This window comes from Pristis pectinata, chromosome 19, assembly GCF_009764475.1.
Source record: "Pristis pectinata isolate sPriPec2 chromosome 19, sPriPec2.1.pri, whole genome shotgun sequence".
NCBI lineage: Eukaryota > Metazoa > Chordata > Chondrichthyes > Rhinopristiformes > Pristidae > Pristis > Pristis pectinata.
This window is the reverse complement of record NC_067423.1, coordinates 36,478,484-36,497,903: the sequence shown is the minus strand read 5'-3', so window position 1 is coordinate 36,497,903 and position 19,420 is coordinate 36,478,484. Positions and strand designations below refer to the sequence as shown.

At 38.1% G+C, this 19,420-nt stretch overlaps 1 protein-coding gene across 4 annotated transcripts in view; it reads right to left on the bottom strand.

The window, feature by feature from the left end:
- Positions 1 to 6,521: 6,521 nt before the first annotated feature.
- The window catches only part of plekha5 (pleckstrin homology domain containing, family A member 5), a 211,906-nt gene continuing 199,007 nt past the window's right edge, over positions 6,522 to 19,420 (bottom strand). For all 4 annotated transcript variants that reach the window (XM_052033631.1, XM_052033628.1, XM_052033629.1 and 1 more), the window contains 5 exons: positions 18,793 to 18,954; positions 18,041 to 18,156; positions 13,875 to 14,008; positions 9,174 to 9,278; positions 6,522 to 7,460 (listed from right to left, as the gene is read on the bottom strand). In XM_052033631.1, the coding sequence (XP_051889591.1) occupies positions 9,187 to 9,278; positions 13,875 to 14,008; positions 18,041 to 18,156; positions 18,793 to 18,954 (504 nt within the window). In that variant the 3' untranslated portion in view covers positions 6,522 to 7,460; positions 9,174 to 9,186. The remainder of the gene's footprint in view (positions 7,461 to 9,173; positions 9,279 to 13,874; positions 14,009 to 18,040; positions 18,157 to 18,792; positions 18,955 to 19,420) is intronic.

Sequence of the window (19,420 nt, the reverse complement as noted above, 5' to 3'; positions counted from 1 at the left end):
AAAATCAAGGCCTGTGCAGCAAAATGAATGCCAACATCAGTGGAATGGTGGAAATCAGCCGAAGATCCATCATGTCAGCAGAAGTAGTGGAGATCAATATCCTTGTCAGTAAAATGTTATAATCCAGAAACTCTGGAGGAAATGCAAGAAACAAAAGATTAGTTTTGCCAGCATGCAAACACCCTTACCACTTTGAGAGACAGACTTTGAACCAAGAATTAGCTTTAGCAAACAAAGCCTACAATAATGTATTTTCTCTTTAAATATAACCCTTAAACTCGCACGTCAGCCCGAGCACAGCAATGTCTGTAATGAATTTCTTCGGCCATGAGGTGGTTGATCTAACTGAAAGTAAAATCTGGCTTTGCCAGTGGTGCACAGATGCCCAATAAATAAATAATTCTCTCTCTTTATCAATTTCTTGTCCATCCTTGGCTGACTTAATACTGTTCCAGTTCTCAGGCTTACTACCTGGCAGCATTGTAAGCCTCTTTTTGACATAATATTATTGCTAACTTCCCAAGTTATCCATAGCAACGCCATTATTTCAATGGAGTTTTTATTCAAGAGAGTGAGTAGGGAGAGTTAAGATTTTATCAATTGTTGGGAAATTGTAGGAAGTACCACATGAATTGCCATTACTTTTCCTTTGTGGGCAAGGCACCCTGAGGGGGAGAAGAAAAAGAGAAAGGAACCCTTAAAGACAAACCAAGCCATGCTGTTTTATCTATAAACTGGGCAGTATTTCCTGTTACTTTAACTCCACTTCAAATTAAGGCCAGATGACTGGAGCATTCATGCAGAGATTAACGGAGAGCAGGACCAATGATCTTACCTACAAACAAGTTTAAGAGGTCTGAACTAGTTTGATTAAAAAAAAAGGAACCCATTTAAAACTTTAGGTCTAGTTTGGAACCACAAAGAACTCTAACCATTGTTGCTATTACCTTTATTTTGTGTCAGGCATAAACCCCATTGAAGTGATCCCTTATCATTACAGAAAGGAATGTTTCCTAATGCCACTGGTCATTCTAATATCAAATGCAATAGGAACATGATTTTTAATTCTTTTGTTACTTCTGACAACAATATTATCTATAAATGTAGAGTAACAGCTTCAAACAAGTTGCTGAACAAATGAGCTGAATTGCATGAATCACAAGCAGTGAAATCACAAGCACATATGCCCAGGTTTAGGATTAAATTTGGTAGAAAGTGTGAAAGGTGGGTTCTTCCCTGTACAAAAACTTATCTGAACATATCTGATTTTTTTTACTCCTCTTCCTGAGAAGTTAATGTTGTTTTGATTTGATGATATAACTGTAAATTCATTATTTTTATAAGATCATGTATAAAGATTCAATGGCTTTTAGATTGGAACATGAGAAAAGTTGTGTTTATTAATGATGATAACTTAAAATTAAAGAATAGTCTGCTATTCAAAAGTAGCATAAAATGAATTCCTGTAATGCCACAGACATTGGGTGAATGAGCTGTGCAATATTGAAGAATTGCATAGACTTTCAAGTTAAATTATCTAAAGCATTAACAACTGAGCTAATATCCTTTCATCACCGCGACCCAGATAAAATCCAGCCCAGAGCAATGAAATGAAAATCTGTTCCATCTGCTGACTTTCTATATTAAGAGACTGGAAGTCTCTACCCCTTGGCAACGCCAATATAAAGTACCTTTGGTAAGTATTGTTTGACCCTCTAACTTATAAACACAGGTAAAGATTTATATTTACTGCATAATGCTACTCATGTCCTAACATTATTTCAGTTTTGTTGAATACACAAATGATTTGAGTGATTTAGAGTGAACACATCAATTTAAAGCACCGATCTCTACTCTTTAATAAATGCAATTTTGGAATCTTCCACACAACTCAATGCCGCTCAACTTTCCTGCCATTCATTCTGGCACATCTCGGCTATGATGGGGACCACGTACATTGTGGTCACTTACCTGGGCTACTCCAACAGCACTTCCCAAATCTGTGACATGTACCACAAGGACAAGGAGAAAGGCAGTGAGGATATCACTTTTTGCATGTTCCCCTCCAATCATTCTGAATTCTAAATACATTACCGTTCCTTTATCGGTGCTCGTTTGAAACTCTGAAATTCCCTAACAGTTTGCGAGAGCACCTTCACTCGGAGGACAGGCAGCTCATCACCATCTCCTCGAATGCAATTAGTGATGGATAGTAAGAGCTGGCTAATCCAGTGTTACCCATATCCTAGAAGATTAATAAATTTTAAAATCTCATTTGAAGTGTGCACTAATTGCCAACATCTCAAATTCACACAGGTCTCCTACCTTAGCTGCTGCAATTCTTTATCCTCAGAACTTCAGTCTGTACTCTAACTCTTCAGCTTTTCTTCTCAGACTTGTGTTTTGATTCATTCCTATTCTGCATAAACCCCCTGTCAATACCCACACCCTCTCCTGTGGCCTCTCTGTGCCTGAGGTCTCAAACCTGACTAGCACGTCTTACCTACATAACTACACCTTCCCAAATCCCCTCTAACCTCACTAATTCCTTCATGGAATGAAAACTGCTAGCTCAGGCACAAAGTCCTAACTTCCTTTCTTTTGGCCCTTCAACTAACAGCTGCTGTCAGTCTTCAGAACAGTCCCAGCAGTACATTTGATGCCATCATCGATGACAACCGAATAATTGGATCATGATGTTATTTTTATGCCTACGTTCACATCTTCAACCCAGAGGTAATCAAATGCGTGCTATCAGCCACAATTAATTTTTCCATTAATTGCCCTGTTTGGCATGTACTGCCACGTTTATTTTTCCTTACCCCCTACTTTCTAGGCCATGATCTCCCTCAAGAGGAAAAACTTCCTGTAGTTTCTCTTCAACGGCGACATACGTTTTCTGTAAACCCATTCACTCGCCCGTTCCATTCTTAATTTAAATATTAAGAATATCTGTCCAGCTAGCTCTGCTGTTGCCTTTGTCCATCTAACCCAACTGCCCTCATAAGAGCACAACCACTCAATTTTGAACCACGATTGTTTTACAGTTAATTCCACCCCCCCACTGTCTTTGTCATCCTATCTTCTGTGTATTCACGCCATAGAGCATATGCAAGACAGAGATCGACATATCTTTCGGTATTCAGAGAATCAAGGGATCTGGGATCAGTGCAGGAAAATGGGGCCAATAAAAGATGAGCTGATTTTAATAAATGGCACAACAGGTGCGAGGTGCTAAATGTCCCAGTCCTGCTTCTATTTCTTATGTTCTTATTTCCATCCCTTAGCTCCTCCCATGCCGCCTTGTAGTAAGTGTGCAAAGAAATGGGATTGGAGGAAGTTTCGTAGGTAGAATGGTGACAATATATTGGTGAGTTCAACAGGAAACATGACAATTTTAAAGTTAACTTTCAGTGACGGGGACACCAGTGGTACATGACAAGGATAAAGTTGATGGTTGTGGGAAAATAGACCACAACAATTAGCATGATGTCCTCTGGGATTGGTAGGCATGATAAAATTGTTTACAAAAATGTGTACCGATATTAGTGGGACTACAAAAAGCATGGGTTATAACAAGGTGTATACAACTAGATTTCCTCAGTATATAGACCTCGACTTAATTATAAAGGTTTGCTCAGAATAATTTTAGACCAACTAGTTCCCAAAGAGTTTTCTTTCATGCATTTGCTTACTTAAATTTCTTATATCCAATCTCCATCCTTACTTATACTGTCGTAAACTAAAATCAGCTTCTCTGACATCTGATTAAAGTTTACTAAACACATAACCAATTAACTGGACCCTTGATTTTGATAGTGGCTTGAACAATGATGCCCAGACACAGCTTGCCACCAAAACCAGTGGTTTGATAGATTGAATAATCGCTTGCATTAAAAAATTTTGTTCACGTCTTTGTTCTGCACCTTTTGACCAAAAATGGAAGCGTGGCGATAAAAACTTTTGGACAAAATGGATCTGTAACCAATGCATTTTCCTGCTTCAAATGAATTTTCCCAGGGCTTTATACTTGTCCAGAATTTGTGCATCCACTTGATGGAGGACAACCTGACCAAAAGTCTGATCAAAGAGGTGGTTTCTAAAGAGGAAGGAGCTGCAGAATTGTGGGGAAGGAATTATAGTTTGGGACACAAGGCAGATAGCATGATTCCAATAGTTCACTGAAGATAAAGGAGATCAGAGTTAGAGGGAATGTATAATTCGGCTGGAGTGGATTAGAGCTTGAGAGCAATGATATCTTGAAAAGAATTTATGCACAAAGACAGAATTTGACATTGACTCGAGAGGTTCAACCAACTTTAAAGAGAAAATCAAAAAAAAAAATTCTAAGTGTTGGAAATCTGAAATGAAATCAAAATGCTGGAAACACTCAGCAGGTCAGGCAGTGTCAGTGCAAAGAGAAACCAAATCAACGTTCCAGGTCAGAGGGCCCTCATTAAAAAGATATTTACTCACCTTGTGCAAATAATATAATGCAGTGAAGGAAGCCCGTGGAAAGTGAACTGGTTTGATCTTCCAGCTGAGACTATGGGAACTCCTTTGCTGCCAACACACATCAAGTGCTCAGGTATACATTTACAAACTGATGAGAAGAAATTGTTTACAGAGATAGCAGGTTGAACTTTAAAGATGACATCCCCGATTGATAATCATTCCGACATGACAGACAAATGCGTTCTCTTTTGATACATTTGAAGAGTGTGATGTTGGCACTAATGACATTTACTTTGCCCATTCCCAGATTTGCAATTTGTGATTATCACTAGATTAAAATATGTATGAAGGATTCTTCCTTCCTATTTTGCAGAAGGCTCACTTTTCTCCTCCAGTGGAATTGGAGACATTAACACTTCTGAACAGTCAGCGTAACGTTTCTAAGACTTGTCCTTTTAATTTTCCATTCTTCCCCATTCTAATCATGGTAAACACCATCCAATACACTGTTGCAGTCAGTCTTAGTAAAAACCTGAGCAATACCTTGCCTTTTGATTTGACACTTTCAATCTTCCAGGCTCAACGTTTAGTCCAGGAATGAGAGACTATTCTTTGAACAACAACGATTGCCAATGATGTTAACAATTCCTCATACATCTCTTCCAGACCCATCTATTACCAACTCTCTGTGGAGAGATTCCTGTCGGTTTGTTCCTGTGATATTCTGATCACATGATGTCCAAATACGTGACTTCTGAGAGCTATATTTATATTAAGATTGGGTCCAGTGCAGCTGAATATCTCTGCTTGTGCTGTCCTTCCTACCAGCATGCCACTCATGACTAATCAAAGTGGAGAATATTTGCAGGGAAGAGAGGAGGAAGGCTTGTGAGGAGAGAAAATGCATGCAGGTGAGGATAGAAAGATGACCAAGTGCAGCTGTAGGAGACAGAGGCAAAATTGAGGGCAGAGGAAGGGGGTGACAGACAAAGATGGGAGAGTGAAATAGAGAATGGGAGAAGGAAATGAAGAGGTGGGTGGACTGTGATGCAAGAAAATAGGATTGTGTAAATGAGTTTAGTGGAGAAACTAATAATCAAAAATTCCCTTCATTCTGTGTGTTGCTGTAGGCAAGATCATCAGTGAAAAGCAACTAACCAAGGTTAAACAGGACACTATCAGGACAGACAAATATTAAGCAATTTTACTTCATTATTTTTGGGAATCAGGGAGATATTGTGAAAAGATTAAATGGATTTATCATTGGGTAGATTGTACATGGGCTTTAATAAGAATCGCCTTTTCTAATTTATCTGTTGTGAGGATTTAGCACCATTATCACGCTAACTAATCCTGCTCACGCTTTACTTTTCCGGTACCTGCATTTAAAATTAAGAAAATTTTTTCAGGCTAAATGTATATGATCAAAGGGACAGAGTGATCAAAGAAAGAGAGAACATTTTTTCTGTGGGCAGACATATGTCAATCAGAGGACCTAGAATCACAAGGCAAAGGGAGGGAGGGAGGGAGGGAGGGAGGGAGGGGGAGAGAGAGAGAGAGAGAGAGAGAGAGAGAAAGAGACAACTCGTTACATTAAAGCCAGATTCAGCATCATAATTAAAAGGTTGGTATAGTCCCTTGTGGTGGAGCCTTGTGATTTATTGCTAATTTTATACTACACACAGGATTGTTAAGATTTGTTGCTTGCCAAGTATTCCTGTCATAGTAAGAACCCTGATTGGTTCTTTTTAAATGTTCTGTCAGAAGCAAAAGTACCAATTAAATGGTCCATTGCAACACAGTACTCAGGTTCACATGTCCGGCTCAATCTTTTGCTACTGTGCTACAGTAGAGAAGAGATATTTAGTAATTACCCCAGGGTTAATACAGTGCTCTATTCATACTGTCTTGAAGGGTACACTATTAATATTTTTGTAACTTTAATGAAAAAAATCAATATTCATGAATAGTGAAAAATTAAGTTTGATACCTTAACAAGTATTCCTTTTGGGCATTTTTCCCACTTGATATATAACAACATTAAACACATTTTAAAATACCACCACCAAAATAGCATTACCATTTATTATAACATGATATAAAACAGGATGTGATATGGACAAGGCATATTAACACTTGTAATTAGCATTTTATAATTATAGACTCTGCTCATTGTACGCTATGTACACAATGAACATAATTACAATTTTTACATACAATGGGGTACTGAATATTAAGCCCTCTACATATTGCTTTGCATTTGAGCTATACTGGCATAGTGGAGTTGCAGCAAATCCTCCACAAAGCTTGTATGAAAAGTTCACGAAAGATAAAGAACATAGGGAAACTGGAAAAAAAACAGTGGAACAGTTTTCATTATGCTGAGAGCAGTTTGGCAGTAACTGCATTCATTACAACATTAAGTATAAATAGTTACAGCAGATGGCATTACCAAATAACAGCATTATTCTGCACCAGTACAATGGCACTGCAATCATTGAAAGTAGTAACAAAACAAATATGAATCCACTTCCTATTTTATATCTTAAACTTTAGTGATTTTATAAAAGATATGGCAACAGTTACAAGTAAACTTAAGGTCAGGCATTAAATTAAACATACTACACAATTTAAAATGCAAACAAAATTCTAACATATGAACCAAATTAAGATCCTAATCACCATTTATGCTAATGTACCATGATCTCTACATATGGTCAATTTAAAAAGAGTAAGTTACAAAACTGCCGTGAACCAATACATGCTCCTGAAGTAAGCAAAATATCGGTATTATATCCAACAAAATGGTATTTCCTATAAGGAGTGTTTAATAGTGAGTCAAGTGTCGCTGCCTACACTTCCTTGAATTCTTGTGCTCTGGTGCACTTGATTTCCACATACAGGTGCTGACTTTTGACCACAGTCCCATAGCGCTTCTGAATGTAGTCAAAGTCCTTCAAACTTGTGTTGTATGGGTTATAATTTTCCTGTGTCGATGGCCTGAGCTGCATTATCAAAAAGAAAGTCCTTTAAAACTTATTCAATGAAATGTATTGTTCAGTATATACCAAAATTCATCATAAAGATACACAATTATCTTTTTAACCCAACTCAAAATGAACATCATATTAATAAGCCCAAAGTGCCACAATTAAAAGTTAAAAAGTAATGTCCAAAAAATCATTTTTCTTTGAAATTGCTTTTATTTCTTTTCTAAAATTTGCACTTTGATTTATTTTGTAACAGCAGAATCCAAAGCAAAAATAAAAATCATCCAAAGTTATTAAAGACATGACAACTAAAATTTCATTTCATAGTTGTACTTTATGAGAAATTTCTCTCTTTCTTTCAAGTGCCAAGACTAAGGTTCAATAATTATGAGATATTGAATAGCCTTCTATGGTCATTACCTTTTAATCACTCCATTCAATCTCATCCACTAGTATTTTCTTTAATATTCTGACTTTTCCCTGCATGACTCTCCTCACCAAAATCCTCAGTTTCATCACATGGCCCACACCTCAGTAAACTTCAGACACAGCAACATGGGGAGCTCATTTCCTATCAACCTCGACTCCCCATCCACTTTCTTCCCATCACAAAATATAACCTTTGAGCATCTTGAAATTTCTCACTCCACCTGCGTCCCTCTATGTCAACTCTTTTCCCCCTTTCAATGTTTTAATTTGGAGTTTTTAATTTGATATTGGCAGTCTCATTTTATCTACTCCCTTCCTCACCCTGAACTTGAAGTGGCATGTTCTCTTGGGTCAAACCCTAATATTGTCATTAAATGTACTGACAAGAACAATATTGCTGTTTGATGGCCAGAGCCCTGCTTGTCAGAGGCTAAATCCTATGATAAAGCATCTTCTCCAAGACCACTATATTATCACAGAACATCAATGCTATTGTTTCCCTGACCATCACTGCTCCCACCTGTAGATCTTAATCCAATAGCTTTCAACATCCTAAACCTATTTCTACTTCAACCTCAAGATTTACGATCAGAACTACCCTGGTAAATAAAGTGTTTCAACTTATTCATATCTCTAAAGAAACTTTTTCTTTTTATCTTGACTTTTTTCTTTCCTTGTACAATCTTCTAACTCACACACAGGATACCTCTGTACCTCTCGTCACCAACAGTTCTTAGTTTTCTGGCTCTGTCTCTTCTTTATTAAGAATGTATAAGCCCCTCCAAATTCCGTCCCCAAAAAGGAGTAAAAAAAAGTCTGGAGCTCCTCTGCTTCTTCCTTGAATGGAGGCTTATCTTTCAAGGACCAGATTTGATGCATGTTGTTAGTTTGTTTAAAGAATCAATACCAAGAAAAACTTCTTAACTAACTTTTCTAGCTCTGAAATTTTCTATGCCACTATTAAGAAAGGACTATGGTTGTGGTAAATAGACCAAGCTAGTTACTAGCAAGTTGAAATGATGATTCTGGCCTTCACTGCCATTACTGTGCCTGTTGGACTAAAACTAAAGTCAACTGGTCCTGATAAAGTGGAGCTTGTCAATTTTCTAGCCCTGGAGCAAACATCTGGAGGAAGTAGAAGCATAAAAATCAAATGACTTGATGAGAATTTGCACCAAGAATGCAACAGGACAACATTAGCAGTACCTTGCAATTAAAACAAACTATTGCACATACACTGCTTATGTGATGAAGACAAGTACAAAGTAGATAAAAGAAAAACAAATAAATTAAGCTTACTTTTTTCTAAACCTCATACACACATGAAATGAGATCCTTCAGTGAGCTGTGGGTGTGATGGAGATGGAGATTTTGGGGACTGAGGTGGAAAAGACAAATTATTTTCTGAAAAGAACAAGGAATGTGAAAAATAAGCAAAAATATTCTTAAAAAATAAACAGCCACTTAAGACTATAATCAGAAAGCACAAGAAACAGTTTTCCAACTTAATATACTTTCGGTATATACAATGTAACCTGAATATCAAAAAATCCCCAATGATTAATACATTATATTGAACAAGCCACATTTAGTAACAAGGCTTGTAGATGTAACATTTAACGATCACACACCATGCCTATTTTAATACATGAAGCAAAGCTATGACTAAATTAGCTAAAATCTCTAAATTGTATCTCAATCCCTTTACTGCATGTGTACAAAAACAGAAGCAATGCTCACAAAATACAGCTAATGTAATGAAGCCACAGCCAACAATTAAAAGAGCTCCATCTTAGAAAGATGGAGAAATTTGTGCAATGGAAAGTTCAGAGAGAATGACTTTCTAGACTACAGTGTCAATGTCATTATTTGATACTTGTTCTGAATCACAATTAGAATTGGCCATATTAGCTATGTTCTCGTCTTTCCTGAAGGTGGTGGCAGATGTGGAAGAAAAAACTGCATGCTTTCATACAAAGGTAAAAATGGAAAATAGTCCATATAACATCATAAAGTGCTGCTCCACCTACATTAATTTTCTAAGGATTCAAGCAACATTTGAGTGAAATTATTAACATTGAGACATAAGAAAATTACATAATGTAGTAACTATTTTGCATACCCAGATTTTAAAATATATTTAGCATCTTGTGTCAAATCCTTCACCAATAAATGATTGCAGGTCAAACACAGAGCAGAACTGGCCAAATGCAGAAAGCACTGCCAGTAAAAGACCATCAGCCCTCAATAACTCAGCCATCCAAAATGGGACTTCCCACACATCTCAAATGTTGTCACCTCTGCCTACAATCCCTGTGACATTTCCACTTCTCACATCAGCCTTCTGGCCTCTCGTTGGCAGCTTAGCACTAATTAATGGTGCTGGAACTTCAGCAACACTTCAAACAATTCTGTGACCACATCTTCTTGGCTTAAATTCTTCCAACATGTTGTTGTGTTACAGACAGTTCCTTCTGAGTTTTGTTGTAACAACATCTGGATATAAGCCTGATAGGAGGAGAATATTAATTGAGGAGGAAAAAACAAAAACATTTGCTTACCTATAAGGGGCATTAATTCACACATAAGTATTACCTGGAGTCCATACTGAGAGCACAAGAATGAACCCTTCCCCTACATTCTACGCCAATTTATTTTAATAGAATCAAAACCGAGGAGGAGGAAAGTTCTCAAATTTCTGAACTGCATTCTGTCAACACAAATTCTGCGTGTTTGCGATGAATTTTTAAAATTGCCAATAGACACATTTTCAAAAGATCATATTGTTTGAAGGAAAATCAAATGAAGCTTGAATCCAGCATTTTCTGAGCTCTGATGAATGCTGAAGAGATGGCAGGACCTGGCAAATTGAAATCGTCCTGTTTTTGTTTGGGCAATGACCAAATCCAGAATGATTCCTAAAAACTGATTTCAAATTCAGAGAAAACTGGAAGGTGTTGTGCTTTGCTGTTTCAGTCTTTAATATCATTCTGATATAATTCTTTCAGTATCATTCTAGATGGAACAAATATTCACAAATGATTAAAATCTGAAAAGAATCTATTAAATAGAGATCAAAGAAAGAACAAATTTAATGAACATCTTTCTCAATTTCAGTTGTCCCTATTATATTAGAAATATTAAATAATGCTGTAATGCAGACAATTGTAGCTGCTGGTTTAACTACAGCAAAGCCCCACATGGTTAAAATTCTCATTTTTTTCTGCTTGCTGAATTAGAGAAAGCGTGTATTGTGTTGCTATATAAAACCAGACATTCAGGCAATGCATATGCAGTAAAGACGGACAACCAGATAATGTTTGCTTCGTATCCAACAAATCCCTTTTGATCTTTTGTGAATGAATAGTTGTAAAATTGTAATCATAAGCCATGATGGGAAACTTGGCTACATAAGTTAAACATTAAATAATTGTAGCTAATATGTAAACCATACATCTGCTGGTGTAACTGTGATTATAATCTTTGGTCTTGTAATTAACCAAGATACTGCAGAGCTGAGACAATGCACAAGTACCTCTTTGTTGAAGTGGCCTTTCTATGCAATCAGTTTTATGAACATTATTTTGTCAGAATCAATTGTTCACAAGATCAGAAAGAGGGTGGGGGTGGGTGTGACTGTAGCATTGATAGAGCAGAAACAACTTAACAAACTGGGGTGTACAAACAATTGTGTGTCGTCACACAAATTTTTCATAAGGATTGCAGATTGGTAATTGAGGGGGCTTTAAACTGAGCAGAATTGGAACATCCTCAGATACGTCTGAGGAGACAGACCACAATCAAGAGAATGTAGCAAAGAATGGATGGAAGCAGTGTCCCAAAGGAGCTTGGAAACATAGAAAATGGTGCTGTGTCACTGATAACCAGGTGCGATTGATCAGTATTTCCATTTTTACTTTATGGGAACTTAATCAACCTCAGCTTAATATGAATCCTGAGTCTGTACCTACGAGGTCAAAGTGGACACTTCCACCACTTTCCTATTTAATTGCTGGCAGTTGCTTTTGGAAAATCCAGTGTCTTTCTCTACCTCATCCCTCTTTCTCCTCTACTCCTACCCTCATTGTCATCCTGCCCCCTTCTACCCTTGTTTTATTACTGGTCCTGTGAGTCTTCTATCATTCAAAGAGTGCACCTGGGGTACTCAGCAATTCAACTGATTTCAGCTGAGCTATGAACATAAACACGTTTTGCTCAGGGCTCAAGATGGCAATCAATCTAGGTCAAGACTAAAACAGCAGCAAAAATAGGTTAATATTTTTAATTATTTAAACATATTTTGAAGTGGTTTTAGTTGACTTCTTAAGATATTTTTAATAATTATTTTCAACGGTGTTTCAATCTTTCTGAAGGTCAGAGGCAACAGAGCTTGAGAGACTCGGGTTGCTCTGCCTGCTGTCAATGGCTTCCAGAGAAATTTCATGGCCTTCTGGGTCTGACGAATGAAAGTTCAGGGGGTGGTATACTCTGGCAGTGAGCGAGTACAGGAGAAGATACATGTGAAGTGGATTTCCAATAATACCTGAACAGATAGTTCACAGTCCCAAGCAAATAAAAGGCACAGCTCACGGCAGGGTGAGGGGTTCTTAGTCACTGTGAACCTGGACTGCACAAATCAAATTTTCTGTGGCCTTTTTTTAAGCACCAGCAACTTTTGTCAGCGGTGTTCATTATAGGTGACTTAATGTGAGTAAGGGGACAAACTCTCACTTGTAAAATGGGGTCTGGAAGAACTGAAATTGTACATGAAGCTTTTTCAATAGCACTTCTTGTCAACAAGAAAATATGCAGGAGTTGAAGTGATACTTTGACAGGAAATACAAGAAATTGGAATATGTGTCCAACAAAAAGATGTTTGCGAGGATAGGATGCCTAATTTCTTGAAGGACAAGTTCACGTACATAATCCATTAACTAAGTCATTACCTTTTAAATTTTCACAGAGACGGGCACAAGGCACAAAACCAAAGAGTTAACAACTAGTTAGTAAAAGATAATAGGTCACAGTGAGCAACTTTGAATGTTTGATTACACCAGATAGCTCAGCAAAGCAGAGGAGAATAAACTCAGCACAGATTCATTAAAATGTCATCAAGGATGGAAAATACAGCAAACAATAGCTCTGCAACTCTATAGACGCAAAGGTGCCAAAGCAGGAAATATTAAATTAACATAGAGAATGCTGGAAAACCTTAGCAGGTCAAAAGCATTCCTGGAGAAAGAAACAGAATCAAGGTTCCAGATCAGCGACCTTCTATCAGAATCTAATGTTAATGACAAACTATAATCCTCAAAAGGTATGGCACTAAATCTATTTCCAAGGGCAGGAAAGGTAGTGTAGATTTTGAGAACTGATTCCTTGGGGGCCTTAACTGATCTTTATTCTGTTAAGAGGAATATTTTGGTGGGTACAGTGAGGAAAGATGGGATATTGATTATGAACACGATGAGAAATGAGGTGAGTGCTTGTTGACCAGATGGCTTTTCCTCAACCAGAATACATCACAAAATTTGTTGTTGTCAGGAATGGACACAGAATGCAAGTTACCGTCAGATCCACTCTTCAAGTAGAATGGAGAAATACAGAAATGAAGTAAAATTGTGTGTTGTTTCTCACACGGTAGCCAGCTGCATATATATAGGTCATTCAGACTGCCATTTATTCTAAAACCACACAGGAAGCAGATACAGAATTGTGATAATGCAGTGCAATAAAAATGATCACTATTAGAGACCACATTGAGTGTGAACTACCATAAACAGAAAACTATAAAATATATAGTACGAGTAAATTAAAACACCAGTGCAGATTTTATTTGGCATTTTCTGATTTAATACCTGCTCTACATGGTGTCTGTGCAATAAAACAACACAACAACTACCAGGTCATGCAAAGACAGAAGATTAAAATCTAGTAGTTTTGCAGTATTACTATTTGTTTTAATGTATTCACTTGACTCAAAACTGAAGCTTAACCTACCTCTCACAAGCTTGCTGCTTCTTGGTACATCAGTTGCTACTTCATTGGAGATATTAATCAACCTTACTCCTTCCTCTGCATTTTCCTCATCAGTATTGGTTTTGCGGTTAACAACTGGGGCCACAGTTTGCACACTAAAAGGAAAAGAAACAAGAAAGATTTTTGCCAAGTTGTGGACCTTCATTAAGATACTTGGTCAAAGGATGGTTTATCACATGAACTACATCATTGAGTAAATTTGGGATGTGCTCTTCAACCAAGAAGCAAATTCTCAAAATTTTAGAGCAAAAGCATTCAACTCAAAGCCAAGGACATGTTACTAAAGGCATTCATCAATGAACGCAAGCATAATGGACTCGAGAGAAAGTACACTGTATGGAAACATTTAGAAAAGGGTAACGTTGGGATATCGAAAGCAAATAAAAGCTGATGATGTTGAAATCTGAAATAGCAAACAAGAATACTGGAAATACACTGGAAAAACACTGGTCAGGCAGCTGGAAAAAGAAACAGAATTAATGTTGTGTCACAACTTTCATCAGGCCTGGGAAACGTTAGAAATCAAACATGATCTAAATTGCAGTGAAAGAGGTGGAGAGAATAAAGGGAATGCCTGTGACAGGGTTGGAGACCAGAAGAGACTGAACGACACAAATGGTGGTGGTGCTGAGTGAGGGAAGATGGTGCAGGCTTGTAACTGTAGACGACTGGACTATAGGGAATGTAACAAGGCCAATGAAAACAGAGGAGAACACCTCTGTTACAGAAAAACTCCATTCAATCTGCAGAGGTGAACCGATGTTTCTAATTAACTGTTACTTAAATTCTTCATCATTCTCCCACCTCTCTTTCTTTGACCTCTTATACTGTGCCAATGAAGCCAGCTAGAAGATCATCTTTTCTGACTCAGCAAATTACTGCCCGCAGGACTTAACAGTGCAAACAGGCCTATTCTGATCAAAGGTCATTGATCGACAGCATTAACTCTGTTTCACTCTTCATCGATGCTGCATCACCTGCTGAGTATTGCCAGCATCCTTTCTTTTGATTTCAGACTTAAAGCATCTGCACAGGTTTATTTCTTTGGTTTGTACTTTTTTTCCTCTCACCTTCATTTTAATTCATTTCCTATTTAGATCTCGAAACAGAACATCTACAACTAACAAGCCTTCACCATCCTCTCTCAGCTGGTACCCCACCAACGTGTCATTCACTATCTCCTTGTCACCATCCTCTCCCAGACACTCCCTTTGTTCTCTCCATTCTGTGCACACATCTGCAGAAAGCCACAATTATTTAGAAAGAGAAAATATTCTGCTGCTCAATGATGCAGATACCATTTTTTTCCCCTAAATTAGGGTTGCGTTTTCAAAATATTGCAACGCTATTGTTTCCCTTATACTGCACGGACTGCTTGTACAGAGAATTTGTCAGTTTTAAGTGGCTATCAATTCTGGAGTATGTTTGCCAGTGGACTTTGATTTTAATTGGACTATTATGGGAAGATTTGCTGGATGCATTATAACTGATTAATGGCAAATAAACTGAGCGCAGGACTACAGAATGAAGGTGGCCGATTAGCCAATTATTTCTGTGCTAATTCTATAAACGAGCTCTCCAATTCGTCCCATTACCTGCTATTTTTCCATATCCTTGCACTTTTTTTGTTCCTTTTTAAGTATACAATCAATTTCTTTTGAAAGTTACTGTTGAATCAGTTTTCGGACAAAGCATAAACTATTGTCCTAAAAAAAAAAGTTACCCTCATCAGACCTTTAGCTCTCACCAACGATCTTAATTCTGTTCCATTCACAACACCTCAGGTCATTATATCAAATCTACTTTACAAAACACTTTCATCTCTTGATTAAATTTCTCCTTTACTTTCCAGATCATCTCAACCACAAAAGCAAAAGTTTAAATCCCTGATCTTGTCCTTGTAAATTTCTTCTGCACACTCACCAAGGCTTCAACATTCTTATTCCTGTGTGGCACACACTCCAGCCGTGGCACAACTGTGTTTTATAATGTTCAAAATTAACTTCCTTGCTTTTGTACCCTTGCCTTTGTTGAGAAAAGGAATGGTACCAGAAAAGTAGATTTTATTTCATTTGGAGCTTCACATTACAGATCACTTTTTGCATTTATGCTCATTAGCCAATTAAAGGGGTCTTAATCCAAATTTTAAGAGGACAGGAAAGCATTTATATAGCACTTTCCTCAACTTCAGAACATCTGAAAGTATTTTACAAACAATGACATGCATTTGAAGTGCAGTTACTCGGGACTAAATTGAATAGCATCGGTAAGTGTGTGCTGGGAATGCAATGCATAATTAAGTTCAACATAATGCAAGCAGCAATAACAGTTCCTGCCGTCTTCTCTTCATCACGTTTCATTGATCAGCCCACACGAAACGTGCTGTTTATTGCTCTAGGCCATCACAAGGAAGCTCGATTTCATAAACAATTAGCACCAGTGGTAGCTAGGTGGTTGTGATTAAGCCAGGTTGTCCTAATTAATGGTGAGGTCCATTACTGCTAGAATTAGTTGCAAAAGTTATTCCAGTTTGCTGGAAGCCAGGTTGAAAATAAGCAAAAGCTGGCATCAACATTTACTTCGACAGGTTCTCTACTCACTAGGAGCAGGAAGCCCAGCAGATATACACTTAAGTGGAAGTGAATTCGGGTTAGGAATCCATGGCCAACTGCAGTAGAAACACTGAAGAATGTGATATGTTTAGGCATCCTCCTCTTCACATTCCTCTTGACTGTTGCCCCACAATCACGTTTGATTACAGGCTGCAGATGGTGTCAGCCGAGTACCTCTCACTTTCCTTCTTCAACATAACTCTACTAAGTCATTCTCTCCATTTAGATGACAAAGAGTACCAAGCTGGCCAGGCAATGGTGCAACAACAGAAGTACAAAGATGACATTTGATCTGACGCTTGCATTACTGTGGAGAGTAACTTGGAGATGGAATCGGTATATGATAAATTACAGGGCAAAAGTAAAGGGTAACATAGGGGTCAGCTGTCCAGATGGGAAAAATTCTGCTACAGATGATTCAAATGAGGATTTTGGTGAGATAATCTATAAAGGTGGCTAATGAGTGTGCATGGTGAACTGCTTGGTAGATTGGCAGGCCTGCCAGAAAGCATGCGTGCAATGTTAGAGGTCCCAAGGAAGTGCAGCTCCAACCTTGCACAGTGTTTTACAGTGGAGCTTGAAACCTCCACCTCCTTCCGCTGTGGAAGTTGTAGCCAACACTCACAGACCCAATTCTTACGTAGCAGGCCAAGCTACATCTGTTGTAACTCCAGATACCACTGTAATCTCATCACTGTATTTCTGCAATTGCTCTCCCCGTTGTCTGTCAAGTGCCCAACCAGCCTCGGCCGCCACTGCTCATGGCAAGGTACTCATCTGAAGCTGAGATTCCCTGGCGCTGAGCTATTCAAAGTCACCCTCCAGAGCATTCGCAGTCTCGTCTACTGCAAATCATCAGCCTTTTAACAAGCCCCAACCACTGGAAACACAGTGAGCAGAAGCATTAAGGCTTTGGACTGCACATGGAAGACAGGCAGAAATGGGAAGCACAGGAACGATTAGTTGATGTTAGTCAAAGGAGGGTTATAATTTTGATTTAGCATTGGTTTTTGTTCTATCATTGTGGTCAGACAGATACTGCGATGATCAGCAACAAAGAACAGAGGAATTGCTGAGTTAGCATGGAATTGGATCGCAGCCCAATCTGTTAGTCAGAAAGGAGCTGCTGTTACTGGTTCCTCCCCCTCCACAGCTGCAGGCAAAGGTTGGGCACAAATTATTGTCAGGTCATGGCATTCACATCAGACAACCACGGGTTTGGATACTCTGCTGCATAATGCAAGGTACTTGCAGAGTGATCCAGATGTTTTCTGTTTGAGGAAATGTTTGAGTGCACCGATAGTTGCTTGAGGTTGTGGGCACAACATAGGTCTCATTCTAATCCAAATCAGCTTTCGTACATTGGATTGCACTGAAGTCCTGAGTCAGGTGGTGAGACTTTAAGCCTCTTCTTGAAATGATTCCCCAGACTATCTATTCCTTTGGGACAACCTACCTCGACCCTTAAAGATTTAATGAATTCTTTCATTCTTTACATATCAATCAAAAACATACCTGCTTCTGATTTCTATTCCATCAATGTTCTTTGATTTATTCATGATTTTGTCAGGACTCAGCATTTCAGATTCAGCTTCATTGCACCTTTCAATCTTGAGCACTTGGCTTGGAAACTGTCAAGTTGCAAACACAAAGAATAGTTTTAAAGATGCCTGAAGTGTGTTAACATTTTCCTTTGTTAATCTGAGACCCAGGAACAGCAGGTCTCAGGCTTGACAGCCATGAAAATGGAAAGAATTTTCACATCTTTGAATGCCCATAGGTTGAGTTCCATTACTTTGCTGTGTCAGAACTGAAATAAGCTGAGCATGCAGAGTATCTAACCAGGAGACCAAGGCTGGCTCAAAATATTGCTGTGGGCCTCATTAGTATTAATTGAGTGAGCCTCATTATAAAAGATGGATGTGATTTCTAAATTAATGCCACTTTTCATTTTTGATAATCAATCTTTGTCTCTTCGTATTGATCTAAAATTATGTTGGTCTCCATGAGATCATCCCTCCACCATCAGAACACTTGTGAGTAGACATCAAACTTCTCAACTTCCTTTCCATAAGTTTAAGACCCTCCCTGTTAACGTATGAGTGAATCTCAGCAACATTTTGTAACTTTTTATAACATTTTATTTCTTTCAATTATTGACATGCCCAAACTTGACACATATCTATTCCCCAGCATTTTTGAACTAATGGAGGATGTAAAATGAAATGAAGCGAAGAAAAATTCAGCATAAAATGACCTGAACTCACATCTTTCCTGCTTTCTGACTGCTGCTGGTTTGACTCAACGTTCCCTTCCTTTAAACGGGCAATTTCTTCGGCTGCAGTTTCTCGATGTTGATCACAATTATCATTTCGAACAGCAGCTTCCAACTCCTTGATATTGCTTTCAGCTGTTCTATTTCTGTAGAGCTGAAACAAGCAACATCTACATTTTACTGTGGAAAAAGAGGCACGTTCTTGGACCAGCTGTCCAGAGGCCCCAGTATAGTCCACAGAATACAAGTTCCAATCTGAGAATTTGCATTCGGTTTAGAAATAAAAAGCAGTAATGGTCACCAGTGTAGCTGCTGGATAACTGTAAAAACCCAACTAGTTCACAAAGTTCCTTCAGGATAGCTACAATCCTTACGCTGGTCTGTCCTATACTGGCAATTGTACAAAACCACTGAATGGACATCAGCAGCCCAACAGGACGGGTAGAAGACAGTAGATGCCAATCTTGACAGCAGTAGTCAAATCCCAAAAATGATTCAGAAAGTTCACGAAACTCTCATCACAACTCACTATTCTTTCTGAATCACAAAATTTTGCATTTTAATTAAGCTAATTTTATTCATGAACGAGTGAAATTTAATTTCTTGCCAAAGTAAGATGA